Below are 23,530 nucleotides of genomic sequence, written 5' to 3' on the forward strand. Positions count from 1 at the left end.
GATATATAAAAATTTAAGTTATAATAAAAACTGTTTTAGTGGTACTTTTCATACTAGGTTAGATACTTTAGCACCAATACTCATGCAAAAATAGATAAGCAACTATTTTTATTAAGATTTGCAGTCGGAATATAGACCTATTACACTGTGCTGGGAAAAATATCTTTGATTAATCGACGATCAAAATATATAATGATTATATTTAAAACATAAAATTGATGAATTTCAATAAATATTCATTGAAAAATCTTATTTAACTTATCATAAATACTATAAAATAAATATGATTTAAATCATTATACATAATTATTTAATATGATATATATATATATATAGGCGTAACTAGGGTGGCTTGGGTGAGCTTCAGCGCCCCTCCCAGAATTTTTGGGTAAATGTATATGCATATTAACATTATAAACATATTAGTATTAACTTTATTTTTGCTTAATATATAACGAAATATAATGTTTCATATAAACGAATAATCATTCAAATCAATTGTAAACACTAATAGAAACAATAAATTAATAATAAACAAATTAACAAAAATTTGTTATAAAACATTTTTAGGTATTTAGCCCCCCCCCCCTAACTTAAAGGACTAGTTACGCCTATGTATATATATTATATTATATTGTTATATTGACTAGTATTTTATAAGTTTTAACAAATTTGAATAATTTGATAAATATACTTTAAGTAATAATTTTTAATAAAATGGCAAAGCATTGCAAATTATTATTGTTATATGACTAGAAGTATAAATTATATAATTTATTATCAACCTTAAATATTTTATAAATATACTTCATATATAGATAAAAAATAAACATATTGAATTTGTGATCTTTAAATTGTACTCATAAATTCCAAATATCTGTTAGAAATTCATAATCCCTCCCCTCCACTAAAAATGAATCCTTCCAAACCTAACTAATAGATTTATTTTTCATTAACATATTATATTGAAAGTACCTACTCGCATATTTTGTCACGAAATACATTATGGGACATTGCATTTGTTCTTGTAAAATATCATCTCAATTGCACTTTTGGATGAAAAAGGGTACGATTTAATTCAGCATAATAATATTGTCGTATAAATTATATATTATGTGCACGAGATTAAAGTAGGATAAACGTCAATCGTAATAATGCAAAATCGCAAACACCATCATCATTCCATTACCATTAAAATAGTTATTATAATCGCAGCGATTAATAATTGATCGCATTGATTATTATTATAACAGTAGGTACAGCATTCCGAACACCAATGTACCAGACTACTGCGTATTCTGATTGCTTTTATAAAATTATAAAATCAAACCATTCAAACCGTCTCACAAAATATAATATCTCGTACAATGTTACAATAATCGTATGTAATATGACGTGTTGCAATTCGCACATAAAGTATATAATATGATAATACTTTATTAAATAGTACAAAATGAGCATTGAGTTAATAAATCGTGAAAAAAAATGTTATTCATCCGATCCAAACTACTGCGCTTTATCGTTATTCTTATGTTCTCTTTTATTCTAATATTATATTATGCTCCGCGTGGCTAAAATATTGTTACGATCGGATTTGCGGATAATTAAGGCGTTATAGATCGCGTTTTATTTTATTATAATACATATATAATATTATTTATCAGCGTTCACCGTTACATCGTTTCTCGATGAAATATGATTCGCTGTCGGCGTCCGGACCGGTACCTCAACACGCCGCTCCTCTAATACATACATTATGTATGTATATTATTCTGTACATAATATACATAGAATGTTATATTTAGCTAGGTAACAATATAAAATATATGGCTGGTGTAATAAAAAATTAAAATATTTCAATTTAAACTCATGCCAAATCATTATCCATCTATAAAACCTATTGAACTCGAGACGACTTACCATAGCTGCATGTAGCCTATAATCAATAGGTATAGTAATAATAATATTAATACGTTTATATATGCTGAGAAACTGGTGTACGTGGCATATACCCAATGAAATTCATATTATTATAAAAATAGATTACAACAAAATAATATTAGATAGCGTCAAAATGTGTTCTCAAAATTTTAGTTAATACCACCAATATACAACTTAGTATCTGTAATTCTTTAAGAATAACCAACAAAACTATTTTACAAATTATTTCACCAACTAAGAAATATTCATACATTTTATGTCAAATATAATTGTGTTTAAATACGAATACGAATCATTTAGAGCGTTATAATTCTTCACTTATGTCCATGGTTTACAATATTATGAAAATAGAGTTGCTTAACCAAATTTAAAAAAATAAGATAGTAAATTGTACATACAATATGTGAAAAATAAACTATGTTTAAGTTGTAAAACACATTATGAAATATCAAACGCTACGTTCAACAACAATATAACAAAGCCTTTATAAGGTATAATTTTAGTTAAAACAAAAAAAAATAATAATTTAAAACTTACTGGTCAGCAAGTACACGTTATAACTATTGAAATTAAATATCTATTATTTTTGTTATGCCTAATATGTTATAAACAAACGTTTTACATTTATACTTAAGGACGTTGAATGTCTAAGGTCGAGGTCAACAGAAGTTGCTGTTGGTTGATAACAGTCTATCATTATTAAATACATAAGACTAATTATCTTGCAAATATATAAGATTATTGAGTATATTGATTTAAAAACCAATCACGTTTTTCACTTATTAATTTTGGTTATTAACACTTTTTTAATTTAAAAATAACTATTGAATTTTAGTATCTATAATTTTTTTGGGGTGAGGGAGAAAGTCTGATTCCAGATACAACGGGTTATTATATAGTATTCGGGCGGGCACTACTGCATGTTTAGGAAGTATTAGATACGTATGTACCTACCTATTATTTATGTTATTAAATCTAATGTGTTTAAAAACAGTCTGTCCAAAATAAAGCAGGTCATATAAATATTATCCATTGGAATGAAATATGTTATTCGGACAAATTTTCATTTTATGGCGTGATAAATTCAATAATATACACGCTAATCTTTATAGATTTCACAATAGTATTTTGAATTTTCTTACCTAATCTAAGCCCACTGGTTTAATGTGTTTTTTCATTTTATTTCATGTAGATTGTTCAATTATTGCTTTAAAAATGTGTGCAAACCTATAAAGTATTAATATGAATTACTAACTGTTCAATAATTGTGCTTGGGTAGTTTCGTTTTTAATATGTATTGGAAATATAATATATAATATAACTCTCGTTAACAATATTTTGTGTTCAGCTATATAATATTGTGATTATTTATGATACAATTATTATACCTAAGTAGTGAAGATGATTTTCTGAAATCGTATGTTAAAAAAATATTATATTAGTTGGGATAAAAGTCACCGACGGGATACGGAGTCAATCACGCCAAGCCAAGACACGATATGTCCGTGAATTTGGTATTAAAAAGTCAACAGCTTACTTTAGAAATCTTCTACAATTATATTGAATTATTGTTGGTTCCATTATGGTTCTTAACATTCTATTATTAATATTCAAATTTGAAGTTTTATAGGAATCACATTTGAAATTCTACAACAGTGTGATATTAAAAATATATTAATAAAAATTTTATTTTTAAATATACCTATATAAAAATAATCCTACTCTTACTAAAAATTAAATTATACTTACCACATTTAGTGTGCTCTTAAATATTGATATACATTGGCTTTACTTTAGTAGCTTACTATCGTTTTTATTATGCGTATAATACCATATTAAACTGTATATTATCTTCGTAATGACGTAATGTCATTCGTCGGACCATCATATGCACAGGCGCGTGCTTTTCTAATATTTGCATTTGTCTATCTCTCTCTTTGTGAATACAGACACTAAAGGTTTCCTGACGAATGGTCAACAGAAAACTAAGATCATGGAATAACCTGTAAATTTGTAGTAAAGTGTATTTTTTTAACCTATATGAAAACGTAGATTTCTTATTAGAAAGGTTTGAATCATATAATAATTAATTCAATTTTGATACTTTTATTTTGTAGTTTTTATGGGTTTTTTTAGTAATTATTTTATTGAATTTTTGGATTTATTATTACGTTTTAAACTGAAATTTTGGCCATTATTTTTGATGTTGTAATGCATTCAACTCACAGCCTTTGTATAATCATAATAATCATCCGTGTTCGCTAAAAATCATTTATTTAGACCGATGTAGCGCTATGTAGCATTTCATGTACAGAGAATTCAAGCTCGGGATATAGTGAAAATTATATTAATGTTTAATTATTTTTATTTTATATTTTAAAGTTAGAATCGTACAATTGCATCTTGTGCTCCTCTGATCAGAATCCTTATTTTAATACGGGTGTTCCTCTTCTCGGTGGCGTTCGTTTCAAAATATAATATAGAATTATAGAAATAATATTATAATTAATTGAATAATTAGTTAGTTTTACAATTATTTATTTTGTAGTAAAAATGTTGTAATATAGCAGACGATGTGTAGTGGAATTCAAAATTTAGAAATAAACGGTAAGAATAAAAGTTACATTTTTTCTCGATTAAAACCCCCAAAACGCGTGTAAAAGAAAAACGTTGTTTGTGTCATCTCAAGAGGAAATTCATGTAAAATGTAATATATATGTGTTATGTTATTAATACTACTATTAGATAATAATAAACTCTCAATAATATTATTATAAAACTCTCTCATGTATGTCGACGTTATTGACGCGCACGCGTGCTATTCGACGACGCGTAAAAAATATAATTCGGCGACAGATCGGATTCAAATTTCGAAACCGATACGGCAACAAAACACAAAAAACTGGTAATATTATTCATTATACGTTATAATATAATACATATTATATGTAAACGTGACGAGTATATTCATTGGTATATATATATGTACTTACTGTCACATAGTCTGGTCTGTTATGTATCTACCGGATGACTTTAATATGTTGTATATATATTATATATATTTTTGATGATTTTGTGTACGGATCGTCGCTTGCATCTTGGGGTTTGGATACGAAAAAGAAATATTGAAATATGACCTTTGCTGTTTACGAGTATATTTTGGTATACTTCATTCAGTAGAATATCGGTTTGCTCGCGGAATTCTAGCAACGACTTGATTTCATATATTAATTTATGTGTGTATATATATATATATACATATTATACCTAATATATGTATGTAGGTACGTTTTCTGTTATTGCACTGACGACAGAAAACATAAAAATAGAGGACGTTCTTGGTGCAAGTGGATAATAGGTAAGTACTTGACGACTAAAAATCACGCAATGTTAAAAAATAAAAATGTATATAATATATTATATTATAAATGTATTGTAAGACATACATTTAGTAAGTATATAGATTTTACACGTGAATAATAAATATTATTTTCAATTTTTTTTTCATCAAAACACAGATTCTTCATATGAGTAATACTAAAAACTTAACTCAAAAGTATATATATATTATTATTATAATATATAATATGATATGTACAACAAATAAAATATACACTGTATATAAATATAGTGAATAATAATCATGAAAAAAATTATAAATGATGATAATAATAAAGTGACTAGAATTAAAAATACTACAATATACATAATAATATAATATTTAATATTATACACACGAGTGCGACTCCGCAGTAATACGTATGTTTAGAACGTATTCGCTGTGACACTTATAAAAATAATATACATTAATCGTTTAATATTATAACATTGTAATTGTAGATCGATCACGGTCAAAAGATCACTACACCTGTATTAGAGTGGCAGAGTATTGTACACCGTGGTTGTGATAAAAAAAAAAAAATTAAAAAAAACGAAGACATATTACGTCAATTCCTTAAATTATACAAACCGATAATGAGATAATAATTATAATAATAATATAATGATGATAAGTAATAATAGTAAATAGTAATAATCTTATTTCTTAATTTAATAATACAAAACGCTCGTTCTTTTAGCCCGGCGCGTTATAACATTTAAATAATATTATATAATATTTATATATATATATATATATTATACACAGCAAACATACAAAAATATGCGATAGTTGCAGATAGCAGATTAATTAACGATGAGTAAACGATACGAAAAATAAAAATACGCGCCGAAACATTAATTAAGTTTGTTTTACGACATTGTTACTCTGAAAACTCGTAAAATTTTTTTCGTTCTTATAATAATAATAATAATAATAATATTATGTTCAACCTGGTCGTAAAATCACGAAAATCGATAAAAGCCTAAGTGCTCTGTTGCGTATTGTATGTTTTGTTTGTTTCTCCGTCGTCGAGCATACGCATAATTTATGACGATATTATTGATATTATTTTATCCATAGAATAGATAATAATATGATATTATCGCTGTCGCCGTTGATGTCGCTTTCGTCGTCGACAAGGTGTGTTACATGTGGAAACAAGTATACGACGGCAAGTGCGATGCGATGCACACGAATCGTATTTTTGTGTATAGTTTTTCCGTATCGGTATTTTTTTAATTTTAATTAATAATATATTAACGTGTTTTAAGGGTGCGCGTGCGACATCCGTGAAGACGGTAGTCGGAGACGCCCTACCACCCACGTCACAGCACCATCGCAGCCGTTTATATGCAGCCCCTACTGTTACAGTCGTCTGCGGATCCCATCGACGAACAGTCTTCAGAATCGCCCCCGTAAGACCGCTCCTCGTCCGGCGGCGAACTCCTCGCAGCGGCCGATGCGGCGTCGGTCGGGGAGTGATGCGATGACGGAGCGCACTCGGGACACGCGCCGCCGCGACCCTTGTCCGTTTCCGGTGCCATGTACACCTTACCACATTTGTTGCACTCCTCTTGCGTTTCACCTGCAGAAAACGAACAAATTAAAAATATATTAATATACAGTTTGACTGCACGTGAGATCTCGTTGAGATAACGTCATTATTATATATTATGTTGTCGTTATTAACAGTTACTGCGGTGTGAGCGTATATATTATCTTTATACCTAAGAATAATGGTTTATAATAAGGACTGGGGTTCGACGGGACTGAAATACTTAAAAAAACCTCGTAACGCGTGTGTATATTATTATAATATCATAAAATAGGTACATATTATACAACGTTTTAACATTTCTATATTCATATAGAATATAAATAATGTTTATAAATGCGACATTTTCTGATCAATTTTACTTAGTCGATTTTTGTAGAGATCAGGGATTTTTGGAAAACATTTTTAGATATTGTATACTACAGTCCCACCAGACGACAGAGTCTAATGGATATATATGTATAATATATATATATTATATAGGGCCTTTGTTGTGATCCTCGGCTATTATATAAAATAAATATATCATTATATGTATAGTGTATTATATATATTATATTATTATAAGGGTTTAAGTGTTTTTTATAGGTCGCCAATTATCCGTCGCCGTTCGTTCGCCTATATACCTAAAGGGGGTAATTCGGTGGGCGTAAGTGCGTGTATAATAGGACGACCAAATGTACGCCGATGTCTATTAATTTGGGTAGTATTATTACTATTATTAGTAATAAAATACAGGCGCCACAGATAAATGCGACGACAATTTTCGCGGCGAACACATGAGACCGGTTCATGGAAAAGGTAATACCTTAAATACGGATTTCGCCAATACGGTGTATAAAAAAGGCTCGAACCACCCTGTTTGCGGGCAGTAACGTGCGTGGTACATATCGTTTCGGCGGTGTATTACGATAGGTTTTAGACTTAGCCGCACGTAAATGCGCGTAACGTGTGTTTACGTGAGGGCAAACGACGCCCACACGCTGTATATAATATAAAATAATAATAATAACATATCGTTTGCGTGAAAGCGTGTATATGAATGGCGGCAGCGTGACGGTGGGAAAAAATGAAAAAAAATTCATTTCAAGAAAAATATTAAACGACATAATGGATTTGAGTTTCATGATAGTGACGCAGACAGTGCAGGTGGCTGTCAAAAAAGAAAAATAAATCCTAAAAATATCAAAAAACGTATATGAACAAAAACTAATAACTAACAATATCGATTATGACGCACATTTCCTTTAGTAGGTTGGATTAAATATAATATTTTATATACGAATTTTCTGTCTAGTCTTTTTGTAATAACATTTTTTTCTCAGTTTTCTTATCTATTCATAGTCCAAAAAACAAAGTCATGCGTTTATGCCTGCGTATAAATTTACATATTCACACTCCAAAACATCCAATTTTGCCATTATTGATCTAATCAAAGAAATCACAATTCAGCAATAACGAAAATCGCACGTATTGCCTAATGGCTAATACGCCTAATACAATTAATAACAATTTAAGATTTAAACCACGAATTTGTGGAAATCGGATGATAACTGTAATCACCTGTACATTTGAATACTGATGTATAATATTAAATGACTGAAATTGCAATTCACGGATTAAAAGTAAAACTATAGATATTCGTTATAATATTGATAGGTATAATATACATTTTAAATAAATCGTTTGATGTATCGGCGGTGTTAGATGATACGCACTACATAATATTTTCCTTACTATGGCTTTTAATACTGGATAGTGGATACATAATGCGTATAGAAAATTGTATGCATTTGGTACGATAATCTACATAAATCATAATAAATTAATATGCTGTGCGTATATATGTAAACGACCCGGATCTGTGTATGTATTTCCCGTCCGTCGTCATTCCGTCGGCTTTAATATTCCGTTTTAATAAATATATTTGCGTACACTCGCCACTAGGATTTCTCGCCACATTCGATACGTGAATCGTTTACCGCACCCGCCTGTTACAGTTGCGCGGGTATAATGATAATACTATCATCGTCGTCATCATACATCCTATACTACCTGCGCCCGTCTCTTCCGCTTTATCCACGCCGATCGCGATCGTTCGTCGATCGAAAATCAAAAAGCAATCTTCGGTCGCGGCCAAAACTCGATCTCCCCGGTATATTATACAGGTATATGATAATAATTATATAGTCTGCAGTCAATAAAAGTACCTACATACAGACACGAGAAAAAAAATTATAAAACTATTACACATAAGTTTTTGAACTTTCCTAACGCGCTTGTTTATTACACTCGGCAACATCGTCGTTTCTATATAATATAAATATATCGTATATAATATATAACATACATTATTATAGTTCCAAATGTTCCTATACTAACTGAAAGGATAATCGTGTATATTACGTGCGATGTATATAATTATTATAGGCAGGTTGAACTGGCGTAAAAACTGCACGCAGGCTCGACAATACCGGGTTTGTGCTACGTGAAAACGATAAAATATAATAATTTATAATACACATAGTGATTATTTTTTTTATATTAAAAGTGGTAAGTCTCCTATTTTTTCAATGAGAAATAATAAAAATATGTGCAATATAAACCATATGATCACGCGGATTCCTCGAGACTATTATATAGTAACCGCTGTAACTACATCATCGTACTCACTACTCACAGGCGACGAGTGTTGTAAATTAGTCTCAACTGCTGATGGTGCAGAGAAATATTTTAATTTCTAACCCACCAATAGTCCAACTTCCTTTATAAATTCCCGCTAAACATGTTCACGACCAACTAAATAAACAATTTATTTTACTCTATCAAATTTTCTTTTTAAAAAATAAATAAATAAATATTGAATTATTTTAATAGTAAAAACTTTATTATTATAACATCAAAAAAAAAAAATTAAATATTTTTGTTTTGAACTGATTCAACTACTGTGTCCTATTTCAAAACATATTGCATTAAACTTATCAATTACTCGATTGATATTAATGTTATAACTTTTTTCAAGTTGTAAAGTAGATATTAGTTAGATAGTATTCTAAGATATAGAAAACGATCGTTTACCACTGGCTGTGTTCGTTGGTATGTTTAAGAACATTTTTAATGACTGTTATTAATGGAAAACCTTTTTAAATATAATTTTGTCTTATATTTTCTATGTTTGCTTTTAATTGCTGAATACTGAAATTTTGCTATATTTTTGATTAAAAATTTTATTAAAAATTCCCAACTCTATCTTCAAGTCATGTGTGTCACTCAAAAATTGTTTACCTATAGTGGTACCTAATTAGTATAAAAAAGTTACTTGTACGAAAATTATAATTGTATACAGTATATACTTGATAGTTGTCATAGTTGTTTAATAAACAAATATAGAACTTTTGAAAATAGAAATTATATATATACCTATTTATGATTTTTTGATGGTATAAGCGCTACATTTGCACCATCCAATTTACGCCAGATACAAAAAAATAAAATAAATTATAATAACACATCGCACGACTATTCATTACATTATTGTGAGGCGACGTTATAACAATAATTATAATATAATAATACTGTAACTATATATAATAGCTAGGATTCGGCTATAGGGCTATACTTCTACATTCAACTCTATTGTATAGCTGATAGTTATAATATAATATAGGTACCACGTATTTATATTTCACGAGTGTGGTTATTGGGTTGCGGAAATTACATGTTATACCGCGCGCGGCACAAGACGGCGTCGACCCTTATATATATATATATATATATATATTGTTACCTACTCTAATGAATCGGTTGGTAATTTTGGCTGGAGAGATGGATATATATTATAAACTATATACGTACGTATATAAGGGCAATTAGATTATGAGTATAGCATGGTAGATATGTGTATACTGCAGTATATACAACGATTGTGTCGAGCACACAGCGAATAAAGTAGGTTATAAACAGAAAAATAAAGGGAGCAAAGACAATCCCCTCCATACGATGGATTACGGACCCCGTCGAAACTCGAATTGCTACCATTCCATTTACAACTCCAAGGGGGCCCAATGTTATAACAAATTTAAAGATAATATAGGTAACAAATCGCGAACGGCGGAGTCAGACGTAACTTAAAATCGATGATGTGGTCATTATTACAGATAATATATGTACTCACTCTCGTGGGTCTTCATGTGTGCTCTCAGGTTGCAGGCGAGAGCAAATTTCTTTTGGCATAGTTCGCAAGCGTGCGGTTTGTCCCCTAAAACAAACAAAAATACAACCGTTAATATACCTATTATTTTCGATATAATATTATATATTATTTACGTGTTCGAATTTGTCTAAAGTAGATAACTATATCTACTTTACGAACAACCTACAGACTGCATTTATCATCATGTCAATAAAAATAATTGATAATACTACGTGATGAGTATTTTATATAAACTAGAGCTAGGCGAAACTTTAATTTGGATTAAAATATATTAGAATATTATACCGTCGTCGAATCGTCTTATCCCGATCGGAATAATCACGATTCCACGCCGAGAGAAAACCTAAAGTGGTGGACCATAGTCCATAATAATAATGGAATATACACATGGAATAGGCTTCTCTCTCTCTCTCTCTCTCTGTATATTTATATATATATATATATATATATATAGTATACACTATACATCATAATATATATATATTAAAACGAATGTATATTTGGATGAGGTTTATAGATTTAGAGACTACTGATCCAACTGGTACCAAATTTAACGCTAAAATTCTTCGAGACTCGGAGAGTATTTATAGCATTTCAATTCATATAGGTTGTTAATTTGTTATACGTATGGTAGTTCACACATGAATATCGTTTTCGCTTACGAAAATTGATTTTTTTTTTTATTTTACATAATTTATTGTCATTGATTACTGTGTTTGTATACTTGTAGCGTGTAAACTCAAAAACTACTCCATCGATTTTAACAAGAATCTCAGACATTTTTCCTAGAGATAGTTAATGTATAGCTTTAAGCCGTGTAAAATTAATTCATATAGCTAACCGATGACGAGTTACCCCTGTCTCCTAAACTATAAAGTATACATTAAGACTAGAGTCTAGGATACATATATATATACATATATAGCACCATATTTTATATTTATTAATATTTTCTCAGACGAATTCTACTACTAGTGTATATATATGTGTGTATAATACAATGTTTTGTCAATGGGTGTTGCGCTGCTAGTTTACTTGTAAATGAACTATGAAGTACAGAAAGATAGTGTGTGTATAAGAAAGAAAAAAATCTGTTTAACAATTTGTCATCATGCTTCACTACGTGATCAACTCAGTGAAAGAGTATATTACAATAATAAATAATAATAACAATTAATAATATTATTATTATTTGCGATCGGGCCGGTTCGCTCGCTGCCACCACCGCCGTTGTCCTGGTCGTTTCAAGAGGATTTTAATTAGACATCGCATTGTTCAATTCAAACGTCACGCTGCCGGTTGCCGTATAATAAGGCGAAGAAATTTCCGCGTCCCGCCCCCAGCGCTATATCGTCGTCGTTTTGAATGGCACTAGTCGCAGCCTCCACCGCCGTCACTACAAAGTACCAACTACCAATATACATAGTACAATATATATGCATATATACATATTGTCAGTGTATTTGCGTATAGGTATTGGGTAGACACAAACGCCATCATAATATCTTATACGCAAGACCGTCTAGCTGGTTGTTTCCTTTTTGCACACGTTAATTTCGATTTTTCAATATATGTCCATCTTCAACAAGTATTTACAATGTGGAATATCAACACAGACGATTACAGTAAACTTCCGAATAACATTGCAACTAGTAAATAAATGCATGTTTGTAATGATAATAACGATCGTTATCCGTTTTTGCGGTCGGTCACATATTGTCCTTTCATCAATATTACAGAATATAATATTATATAGTATATACTATATCATAATACAAAATATGATACTTGCAGTGGTGTATATATGAGCGGTGGGGCCGGTGGGGGTGATATGGAGGTTTACCTTCGTGCGAAATTTATTTAAAAACGAAATTAAATTATTAATAAAGACATCGCTCGGTCTATGACTCTATGTGAACATGCAAATAATCAGTCTTAAACTCATAACATATTTGTGAGTGGGATCTGAGAAGTGTATAATTAATAATAATAATATATAATAATACGTATGTATGCCTAAGCATTCGATATATTCGTTTTGTCTTCGTATATATTCGTCCTCATTATATATTCGTATATATACATATCATGTTATAGGCGTTATTCAGCACGTCAACGTTATAAGACTCATAATCGCATTACTATCATCTGGCTGTAACAAACGATCGTGTTTTTCTTCACTTTGATTTTTCACCTATACTAACGTTGTATGCTTTATTATAATTATTTATGTTCACCCGTCGACCTACCGCCACGCACATCATCATCGCTATCGTATACCTACGTGACCAGTATATATTTCTCGAATGTTCACCGCGGACGCGGAAACAGTCGGAGTGTTAGTATCAGGTTTTTTTTTTTAATATCAATATTATTTCCACACGCGCAATACTATTTCAATAATAATATTATAAATATTATAATAATATATGCGTGTAATAAATGTACGCTGCTGTTGTGTACCGGCCGATAGTAATAATAACGATAATAATATAACGTTTCATTACGTGTACACGGCTACTATATTATATAGGTACACGCTAAAAAAAGAAGATAGACTATATTATATTATTATAATAAATATTATGCATAGGTATGTGTGTGTGTGTAATAGCTAGTGCCTAAACGTATATAAAAAAATATATAAGGAATATAAACAAGAACAGGTCGGATCGCTCGGGCCGGAGCGTATACGTATAGCTAAATTACGACGGTAATTATTATTCCGAGGGGAGAACGGGTTTGACCACCCTCCCCCCACAACCCCTCCATCACACCCATGTGTCCGATGACTTTGTCCAGCCCCTCATATGCCGCGGACGCCTTCGAATCACGCGCGTGCATAATTTGTAACAGCGGTAGCTGCAGCAGTCAGCCCGCTACTATATCTACTGCAGATATCGAACAAGGTACCACGGTAGCCGCGCGTGGGACGTCTTCCGTTCAGGGATGTGTGTGTGTGTGTGTGTGTGTGTGTGTGGTAAAGCGCCGCTGCGTAAACAGAACGATAAATCCAAACAAAGAGCGTTTATCTGTGTTAAAGGTTTTTTTATGCTTGAAATATTATTATGTAATCCTTTATATATATATATATATAAAAGAATAGGCCTTTTTTATGTTTTCATTTTGTGACGACGCTATTTAAATTTTTTCCATTTTATTTTCACAGAGTTGTTTGAGTTGTTTTAAATACCTTACTGAGTGTCACCACGTCGTCCGATTTTCAAAATTTTGATTTTAAAGGGTTGAAATCGGTAAAAATAAATTTTTACGTGTAATTTGTATATCTATATTCATATAATAATAACAATAGTAGTCGGAAAATACGGAAAATACAGAAATATGGTGCGGCCCAAGGGTTTCCAGCTACCTGCAGCCTGAACTTTTTTTTATGTGTGTATTTTATCGGTGTGTAGATACTAGATATGAATTGTTCCGAGGCGTAAAACACTGACTATATAACTCAATAAATTGAGTTATCAAAAAATAATAATACTATAATATGCACCACAAAATAAAACTCTGAATGTGGTATACCAAGAGGTTTGACTTAAGCCATATTAGAATTGAGCAACTACGTATAGAATCATTAGTAAATATTCATAAATAAAGTTAAATTATACAAATTATAATTATAACTATAGAATCATTTTTTAATAACAATATGTGTATAAAATCATTAGAATCATTTGTAAATATTATTATTATTATTTCTGTTTTATTTATAATTCAGCTACTACTACTATTTAGCACTTCATAGAATTAAGTAAAATAATTGTTTTTCTTCTTTAAAACACAACATGTGTTGATTTAAGAATTTCATTTAGAGAGAGCAAAAACTGCACACGGGCGAAGTCGGGTAATTCAGCTATAGTATTAAAATAAAGTAAGGTGTAGTCGACGGGCGTAATCCCAATGATGGACATTGGTTTCGATTGATAATGTCGATTTGCGCAAAGATATCGAAACAGTTTCAGTCAAGTTAAGCTCCTAAAAGTCATACTTACTGTGCAGACACACTCACTACATTAAGTTAATATAATATAATTGCAAATTTAAATTCTGTTTGGCCACCCCAAAGATGTAAGTACGCGCATATACCTACGTGGATTCATAATTAAAATTTAATTAGAACCTATATAATTTATTAATAATAACGGAATAGGGTGGAAAAAACATATGACGAGGTCAATATACTGGTAATTTCTATTAATAAAACAATAATAATAAGTCAACGGACACTAGATTCTTGTCGGGGCGTGTGCGAGTAGCAGGTGTCACGAAAAGCGAGGAGACACCTGCTGGTCCTGCTGTAGTAGCAGTCGCCCTAGAGAGAAATGCGACTTTTTGGAAGCATCCGCCAAAGTTTCATACTGTGTATTATCAGTTGCAGTTGCAGTTTATTGTACGTAAATATTTAATTTTAAAATATGTGATAATAGGGAAGCAAACGGAGTTTTGAATTCGACTAATCCGAGAGACAATTATCTAAAGAACTAACTTATGAAGTGCATAGGTTATAGGATATTGTAAGTAGAATTTAAACTTCCTCAAACGACGCAGGAAACATTCCATCGGGTGGCAGCATTGACGGCGCAGGATGAACGATATTTAAATATATAATAATTACCCGGCGACGAGAACGGGTCGTGTGTCACGCGTAAATCAGCCCCGGCCAATAACAATCTACCGACTAGCGTGTACGACGGCGACGTTAAAATACACACGTACCTATATTATACCTCTCTCATCGCTAGTTCTCTCTCTTTCTCTCTGTGTATAATATATTATATGGGACGCAGGGCAGATGTAAGCGGCAGATAAGTGAACGGTGCACGACCGTGTTTATGTTAATGAACCTACTGCAATTACAAGTTAATTTACTCGCGGGGCTCCTGCTCGATTGATAAATATATACATATAATAATAGCTCTGTATACGACACGTCGCATATACATACATCTATTATATTCTTTACTATTCGTTTTGCCCAAGCACCGCTGTTACGGTTATGCGACGAGAGACTACTGCGCAGTGTTCACCCCGAACCGAACCGCATAGACTATGAGGAGAGACACATACCGCGCGTGCACACAATAAGATATTATTATAAACCACTTTTTTTATTATTATTATTATTTACCCAGTAAATAGTACTCGTGCTTTTTCGCCCCAATTTTTTGTTTAAATATATAACCATATATATTATTATATAATTGCTTAACAATATAATATAATTATCATTATTATTATTACTATCTTTCGTATCCGAAAGACACTCGCGAAGTTGCGACCGATACGTACACGTGATAAATTATTATACACACATACACATAATATTATATATATGTTATAGGTACGCCATTGTTGTTGTTATTGTTATTGTTATTATCTCGTCTCGGTGTAGTTATGTATAGTTCGCGTTTTTTATAAGTAAGTACGTATAATAGGGCTCAGCTGGTTCTCCTAGTTCCTCAGCTAATCAGCAATACTATCCTAACCTGCACTGTAAGTTGCAATTATGTACAATATTGTATTCTTGGTAATTTTACTGTGTCCGAATTCAAGTTCAGAAAACACTTAAGAAAACAACATTTTTATCCTACTATAGTTACTCCGAGTTACTCCGTCAGTGTAACAGAATAATATTATTCGTGTGTGGATTTGTCTATAGCTTGTCTATAGCTTGTCCTATATAATAATATTATTATATAATTTTCACTATTACAAAAAATATTTGAAAAGTATATATATCATGACAAAAATATATTAAATAAAAAATAGGTGTCTACATAGATGGGGTAGTGTTGGTTAGATAATGAGATTTTAGTATATACATATTGATCATTATAAATTTTGTGCTATTAACACAAAAGCAACATTTGCACGATTTATATATCATTATAATTTTGTATAAATATTAATACCATCGTCGTTGTCATCTGTTGGTGGTGATGCTCTGCAACATCCCTTAAAAACACCTGTACAAGACAATATTATAGGTTTTCGGAAAATCCGAGGATGATTGTATGATACATACATATTGTTTACTGTTTAGAAATAAACTGGTATGTTATGCTTGTATTAAAATATGGTTGATGCTCAGACGACGGCGATCGGTATCGACTATACGAAGCAATTGTACGTGTATATACGATTACGCGTCGGCGATGACGAATACCGAAATCGTTGTGACAAAGACGGAACACGTCGACCGCGTGCCCAGGACACATGACAAATGACTGCGGTCAATTCGGACGGAGGAGAGTATAAATTGAAAAAAAAATACCAGCCGCTGTTCCTATATGTATAATGTTATACGGAGTTATACGCATTCGAGACACAGAACGAGAAGAATGAACCGGTCTAGACGTTGTAACGTTATATTATTATCGCGCGAGCGCGTGTGTGTGTTTTTTTTTATATACTATAGAGTCTCAAAATTAATTTGGATACACCGGGAAAGGTCACACGCGCGGCTTATGGAATTCAATAGTGCCCTTGAGACGTTCTTTTTGGGGCTGTACAACGCGCCTGTATCTACCGTCCACATACGCATGTACTTATTGGTATGACAGTGACGATGTTAGACGTACTTGTAAGTGCATCACGCACAGGATTGTTTTTCAGCGATCGGTTTTTTCGCGAAAATCTCACAAAATTCCAATACATATGTTTATTATTATAAGTGAGCTGTGCTTGGCAGTTGACATACATTTTCTGTTATCTGTTGTTATATAAAATAAAAATGTTTCTGATGGAATCTTTGCGATTCGAATCCACCGTGATACAACGCAATATTTATTCATAATGATTATTATTATTTTATTGCAGATTCAGTCTTTAGCACACATACATACAGTATACACACACTCTTATTATGTGTATACATGGCATTTTCACATAATTACTGTTTGGTTCATCGATTATTGTATGAAATAATATAATAAAATAATATATTATTATACATATTAAGCGAGGTGACTATTAGATCAGATAAAACTGACCTTTGTACATATTATATACCTGCATACAGGCCTCTGGGTATTTATATATAATATGTAAATGTATTTAATTGCACGCTGCCACCAAGAGGTCTAAATAATGTCTCAGACCTAAACGCGTCACCATGAATTAATCACAATCCAGAAAAAATAGTATTATATTATAATATTATCGTAATATTGTATAGTCCCAGTAATCATGGCTTTAATATAATAGTTTGTTGCTCAGTTGCAATCGTATGCACGCGTACAACATTATCAGATTTAATTTGTCACCCAGTGCAAAGACTCGAATGATGATAATAATACACTATAATAGGCATTGATACAGTAATATATACCTGTAATATACCAATACGTCGCTATTATATATAGCATTGACTGTATTGCATATAATATAATTTAATACATTATAAATTACAAAAGTCAGTTTACCGCCAGCTTGTATTCTATAGATCTATATAATATATAAATAATATAGGTACATATTTATATATATTTGTATATACGCGGATACATTATAATCATCGTAAAAAATCCCTCCCACACAAATGTAACTGTCGTACATCACACTCGTCATAAATCATGCATTTTTTTCCTTTTTGTTTCGGGTTGTAATTATAATTGTTATCGTTATTATATTATTAAATTTTTATTATTGGTTATCATGCGTGCGGTTCTGAACATGTTTCTATCCATTTTCGAATACATTGTATACATTTTTTTAGAATTTTATCATCATCATCATTATTATTATTATATTAGTATTTGTAGGTATTCGTATAATTTATATGATTCAATTATTGTGTTAGGGATCTATCAGCAGTAGAACGACAATATAACAATAATACGTCCATCTGATAAGTCGACTATCTCAATGTCAATTATTGCGCGGGGTGCGCGCCGGCGCAAGCTACACATGACGTAGGTAGAATACAGAAATGGGCTTTTCGTTTGTCTCTACTAATTGAGCGCGAAAACGGTATATTATTCGCGTAGTTCAGTAACATTTCTCTCTAGGCTGCGCGCCATCGCCAGATTTCGATCGGAGTCTATGAAAATCTTCTAGGAAAATAATTGACAGTCATCGATGCGTCGATCTTTGCCGCTGCTCTATCAATCAACCAGGATACGCATACGAAAGAAATGAAATCGTGATGGACCGCGAATGAAATCTATCGACTTCAATATCTAGTTTACGCAATCCGAGTTTCCTGTTGGTTTTTCTCCACCACACCAAACGTATGGCATGCATATGCGCAGGTGGACGTAAAAATACAGCATACCCAAAAAAGCGAAGAATGTATTTAGGTACTGTAATATTATATACAAATATCATAGTATAATATTATAATACCGACTTTATGGTCGCAGTTGGATCCCCAGGCACGCGACGAGACCATATCATGCGATATAATATAATATTTATAATAAGCTCCCGGAAAAACTGGTTTTGACAGCATTCATACATACATAATAATAATATTACCTACAAACGTGCGTTTTAATCGAATATCTCACTCGATATAAAATATATTATGGTGTCGCGTGTACCTACTGACATCGTCAGGCCATATCGGTTACTATCGTCTGTGTTCCACTCTATCACCCACCTCATCACCATAATACTAACAAACTACTCAAAAATCAATTCCTCTAAGATCCATATAATATGTAAATTATATATACAAATTCAAATCATATTACCTATTTTATAAAAAATAAGTAGCGTGGTATAAACTTACTCATATTATCATAGTATTGTAACCCTGCACCTACATGTCCTACATCATCAGGTTTGGTCTTGTATACAATATAATAACACAGTACAGTATTTATGTATGATATGTTGAAACAAACGATATATCTAGAAAATTATTATTTATTAATTATTATCGACTTTATTACCAAAAATGAATATTATGCAAACATCTGACCTGAATGATGACAACAATTTAATCGTCTTTCGTATTAGCAAAGTAGAGTATGATACGTACTGATTAAGATGACTCGTAAACTATTTGCACAATGCGAAATAATAAAATGTATTTGCGAGTTTATATACAGCTGAATTATGAATATTATTTATATACGGTTTTGATGGTTGTTAATCATATGAAATATGATATGACTATAGGATTTCAAACAAATTTTTATCAAATACGTATAATTAAGTCTTTTCAATAATATATCTTAGTACGGTAAACAATCAAATTATTTTATGAATACAACGCGCATTTTTTGAACAATTTTTATCGAAATCAGACTCAACAAAGACAGTCGACGCGCTTTAAACGAAAAATAAAATGTATACATAAATCACGCTTGACGATCATTATTTATGAACCGGCTTTTTTACCATCTCCGTTTCGCGTGATATATATATTTATATACCTTTTTTAGGTACCTATTATAATAACCATAGTAATATTGTAATTCTCACCATCGTCAATAATTATAATTATCAGCCATGTAGAAAGCGTTGTTGAAAACGAAAAATTAAAATTACTTATTAGTTGTATTGTTTTAAGAGTCGGCAACGACGTGTCGGCCGCGATCGACCACCCGCCGCCGCCGACTTATTACAACCCGATAATCGGTATATACTTTTTTGGGATCCCGCGGGTAACCAATCTAGCCATTTATCATCGGAACGTTGCAGTAATTGGGCCATATGGACAAGAAATATCGTGTTAATAATAATAATAATAATAATAATAAAGATAATATTGTACACCATACGCGGACATTTTCGACACGAAGCCAATTATAATAATACGCGGCAACGACAACTCACACTCTCTGCGGACGTCTGCGCCCGCGTACGTGTACAGACTAATAAAAATACCGCTTCGGAGAATAAAATGATGATCTATACGAAAACGATCGCTAGGTACGTCAATATAATTAACATATGCGACGAAGTTGCCAACGATGCACTTGCAGCTAATTCATTTTTAAAAGTGATAATATACGCAACACGCGCTTTCGTACACTGTATAATATAATTTTCTCAGTCCTACGTGTGTCAGTTGGTCAAATACTCGTATATTATAATATTATATTATAATCTTATAACGAGTCGAAAAGAAAATAATATGTTATTTTTTGGTATGCGTCATAATATGGGTGTACGTCGTGCGAGTATATCTTTACCCCGGACATTAAACTGGAAGCTGGTGCGTTTATTATATAATAATAAATTATATTATGTAGGTCGATTGCGATTCAGATTTAAATTATTAGGTGTTTCATCGTCTAATATAATTCTGCGCATTGGATCAATAAAGTGCAGTGGTCGGGAACCTACTGTTTATTATGTAGTACGTTTAATGTTAACACTACAGCAGTTATTTCCACCCCCAAAAAATTAGTTTGATATTTCTACTGATCACTTATTTTTATGTAATGCAATACTTTTAACATTATTGTTTTAATTTTTAATGTAGTATTTTTAATTTTCTTTATTAATTCACTTATTATAAGCATTTACCTATTCATTATTTGTAAGAGGTCATCATTATTTTCTTGATTTTTTTTCAGATAGCAGCCTTTTTCCATGTATTTATCTCATATATTATGTGGTGTATTTTTTGTAGAAACATTAAAAATTGTCTTATTAAAAGTTCATATTTGGTAATAATATCTAATCACTATATGTAAGATGTGACTTTAGTTTTTAATATAATATATGTAATTTGTGATACAGCATAAAGGTAGGCTAGTAAAGGTAGGTAGGTAGTTGCTAGTCGTTAATATCTAGCGTTTTATATTATTTCACTACATTGTACATTCAGTATACAGTATTGAGTACCTGTAATCTATTTCGACGCTATATTAATCACAACAGTCAACAATAATTAGCGTGTTACTTCCGATCGTACTGATATATAATAGTTATATAACGTATTATTACATATAAATATACAATAACTCCCAATTCCAAAAAATAATAATGTTACTATAATACTATATCAACTACCTATTACATTATCAGGTATATACGTACCAACGTCTAGAGAGTGTAGAAAATAACGCACTCGGATGACCGACTTTTGCGCTGCCGTGCCATCGAAGTACAATTCCAATAAAACATAATAAAATATATGATGTGTAGTACTAACTGTAATTGTAACAATGACGTATGTACGGGTAGGTCTATAACACAGGTAGATATCTGCTTGCCATGATAACAATCAATGCATGGCGAAATAATAATACCTGTCCTGTAATTGCGTTGTTTATATTTCTGAATTAATTTCAATAACGAAACAAACAAAAAAAAACGAACCGAACGCGAACGATCTATATAAATCATTACCTATGTATATATAATATACATGTGTACGATTCGATCGTCAGATATTGTTCTTGGGCATTCCGCAGGTGACGGTTGATCTGTGGCGGGTTGAAGAGGGGTGTGTGAGGGCGGTAAAACACACGGCTATAATATAATATATTACGCTGCTCATATCTACCTGACAAGACTATCGCGCGCAGGTTCGTGAACCAAAAAATCGAATAATATTTCATTCGTAGTCGTCGATTGCATCTAGCTATACCTATTATAATAATATACACGTATTAACGATAACTATACAACATTATACGGAGTGATTCATTTAAAAAGCAACATACATTATTGTGAAAAAAAATGTCTTTACAGAGTTATTGTTGTAATTACCACCGTATTGTTTTAGACGGCGAAAATATCTATTTTTAGTTAAAACTTTCTTATGATGATATAATATCATGTTGGATTTTATAATCGTTATTAACAGAATACTTTTTTCGGACAGTTTTAGCTTAACGTTTAGTGAACAAATATGTGTAAGTGTACCTTGATAAAGCCGCAATAGAAAAATTATACTCTGCTCATGACTGACTAAACTTTAACTAAAGTCAGTTGAATAATATCACTCCGTATATACGAGGAGAGAGAAAATCGCCTACCTACCAAATCACATATCATATAACAATTCCAATATGTAACTATACGTCTATATATAATTTTGTATGTGTGCGTGGGGTATACATGCATCGGCGACATTGATAATAATTATAAAGTTATCGCAGACGATCCTTACGTAAGTAATAATCTAAAAAGAAATACGCCACACTGCTGAGCTAATAATCCACGTGCAGCAGCCCCGCGTTTATCTCGGATCGAGATCGATACTACATTGCACCGCCAAACTAGCCAAATCCGAACAGCACGTCGGTTGAATTTATTTTCTTATTTTTTATCGGACACCCCCACAATACTCTGCCGCCGACCGGCATTACGCGTGCATGGCGCCTCCCCGCGAGTACGCAGCCTTCTTCTGTATAACCAAATACATAATCACGACCGTACATAATAATATTATACAATATCATTACGCACGCGTTTTAACTCAGGTATATCGTACGTTAACATGGTATATTACTACTGG

General features: G+C 31.6%; 1 protein-coding gene across 2 annotated transcripts in view; it reads right to left on the reverse strand.

The window, feature by feature from the left end:
* Window positions 1-5,331: 5,331 nt before the first annotated feature.
* LOC132929473 (zinc finger protein 235-like) overlaps window positions 5,332-23,530 on the reverse strand; it is a 91,232-nt gene continuing 73,033 nt past the window's right edge. The window contains exons 7-8 of one of the 2 annotated variants that reach the window (XM_060994850.1): window positions 11,053-11,136; window positions 5,332-6,908 (exon numbers count right to left, since the gene is read on the reverse strand). In XM_060994850.1, the coding sequence (XP_060850833.1) occupies window positions 6,670-6,908; window positions 11,053-11,136 (323 nt within the window). In that variant the 3' untranslated portion in view covers window positions 5,332-6,669. The remainder of the gene's footprint in view (window positions 6,909-11,052; window positions 11,137-23,530) is intronic. The other variant, XM_060994851.1, reaches the window with a different exon arrangement.

The sequence above is a fragment of the Rhopalosiphum padi genome, chromosome 4 (genome assembly GCF_020882245.1).
Source record: "Rhopalosiphum padi isolate XX-2018 chromosome 4, ASM2088224v1, whole genome shotgun sequence".
Classification (NCBI taxonomy): domain Eukaryota; kingdom Metazoa; phylum Arthropoda; class Insecta; order Hemiptera; family Aphididae; genus Rhopalosiphum; species Rhopalosiphum padi.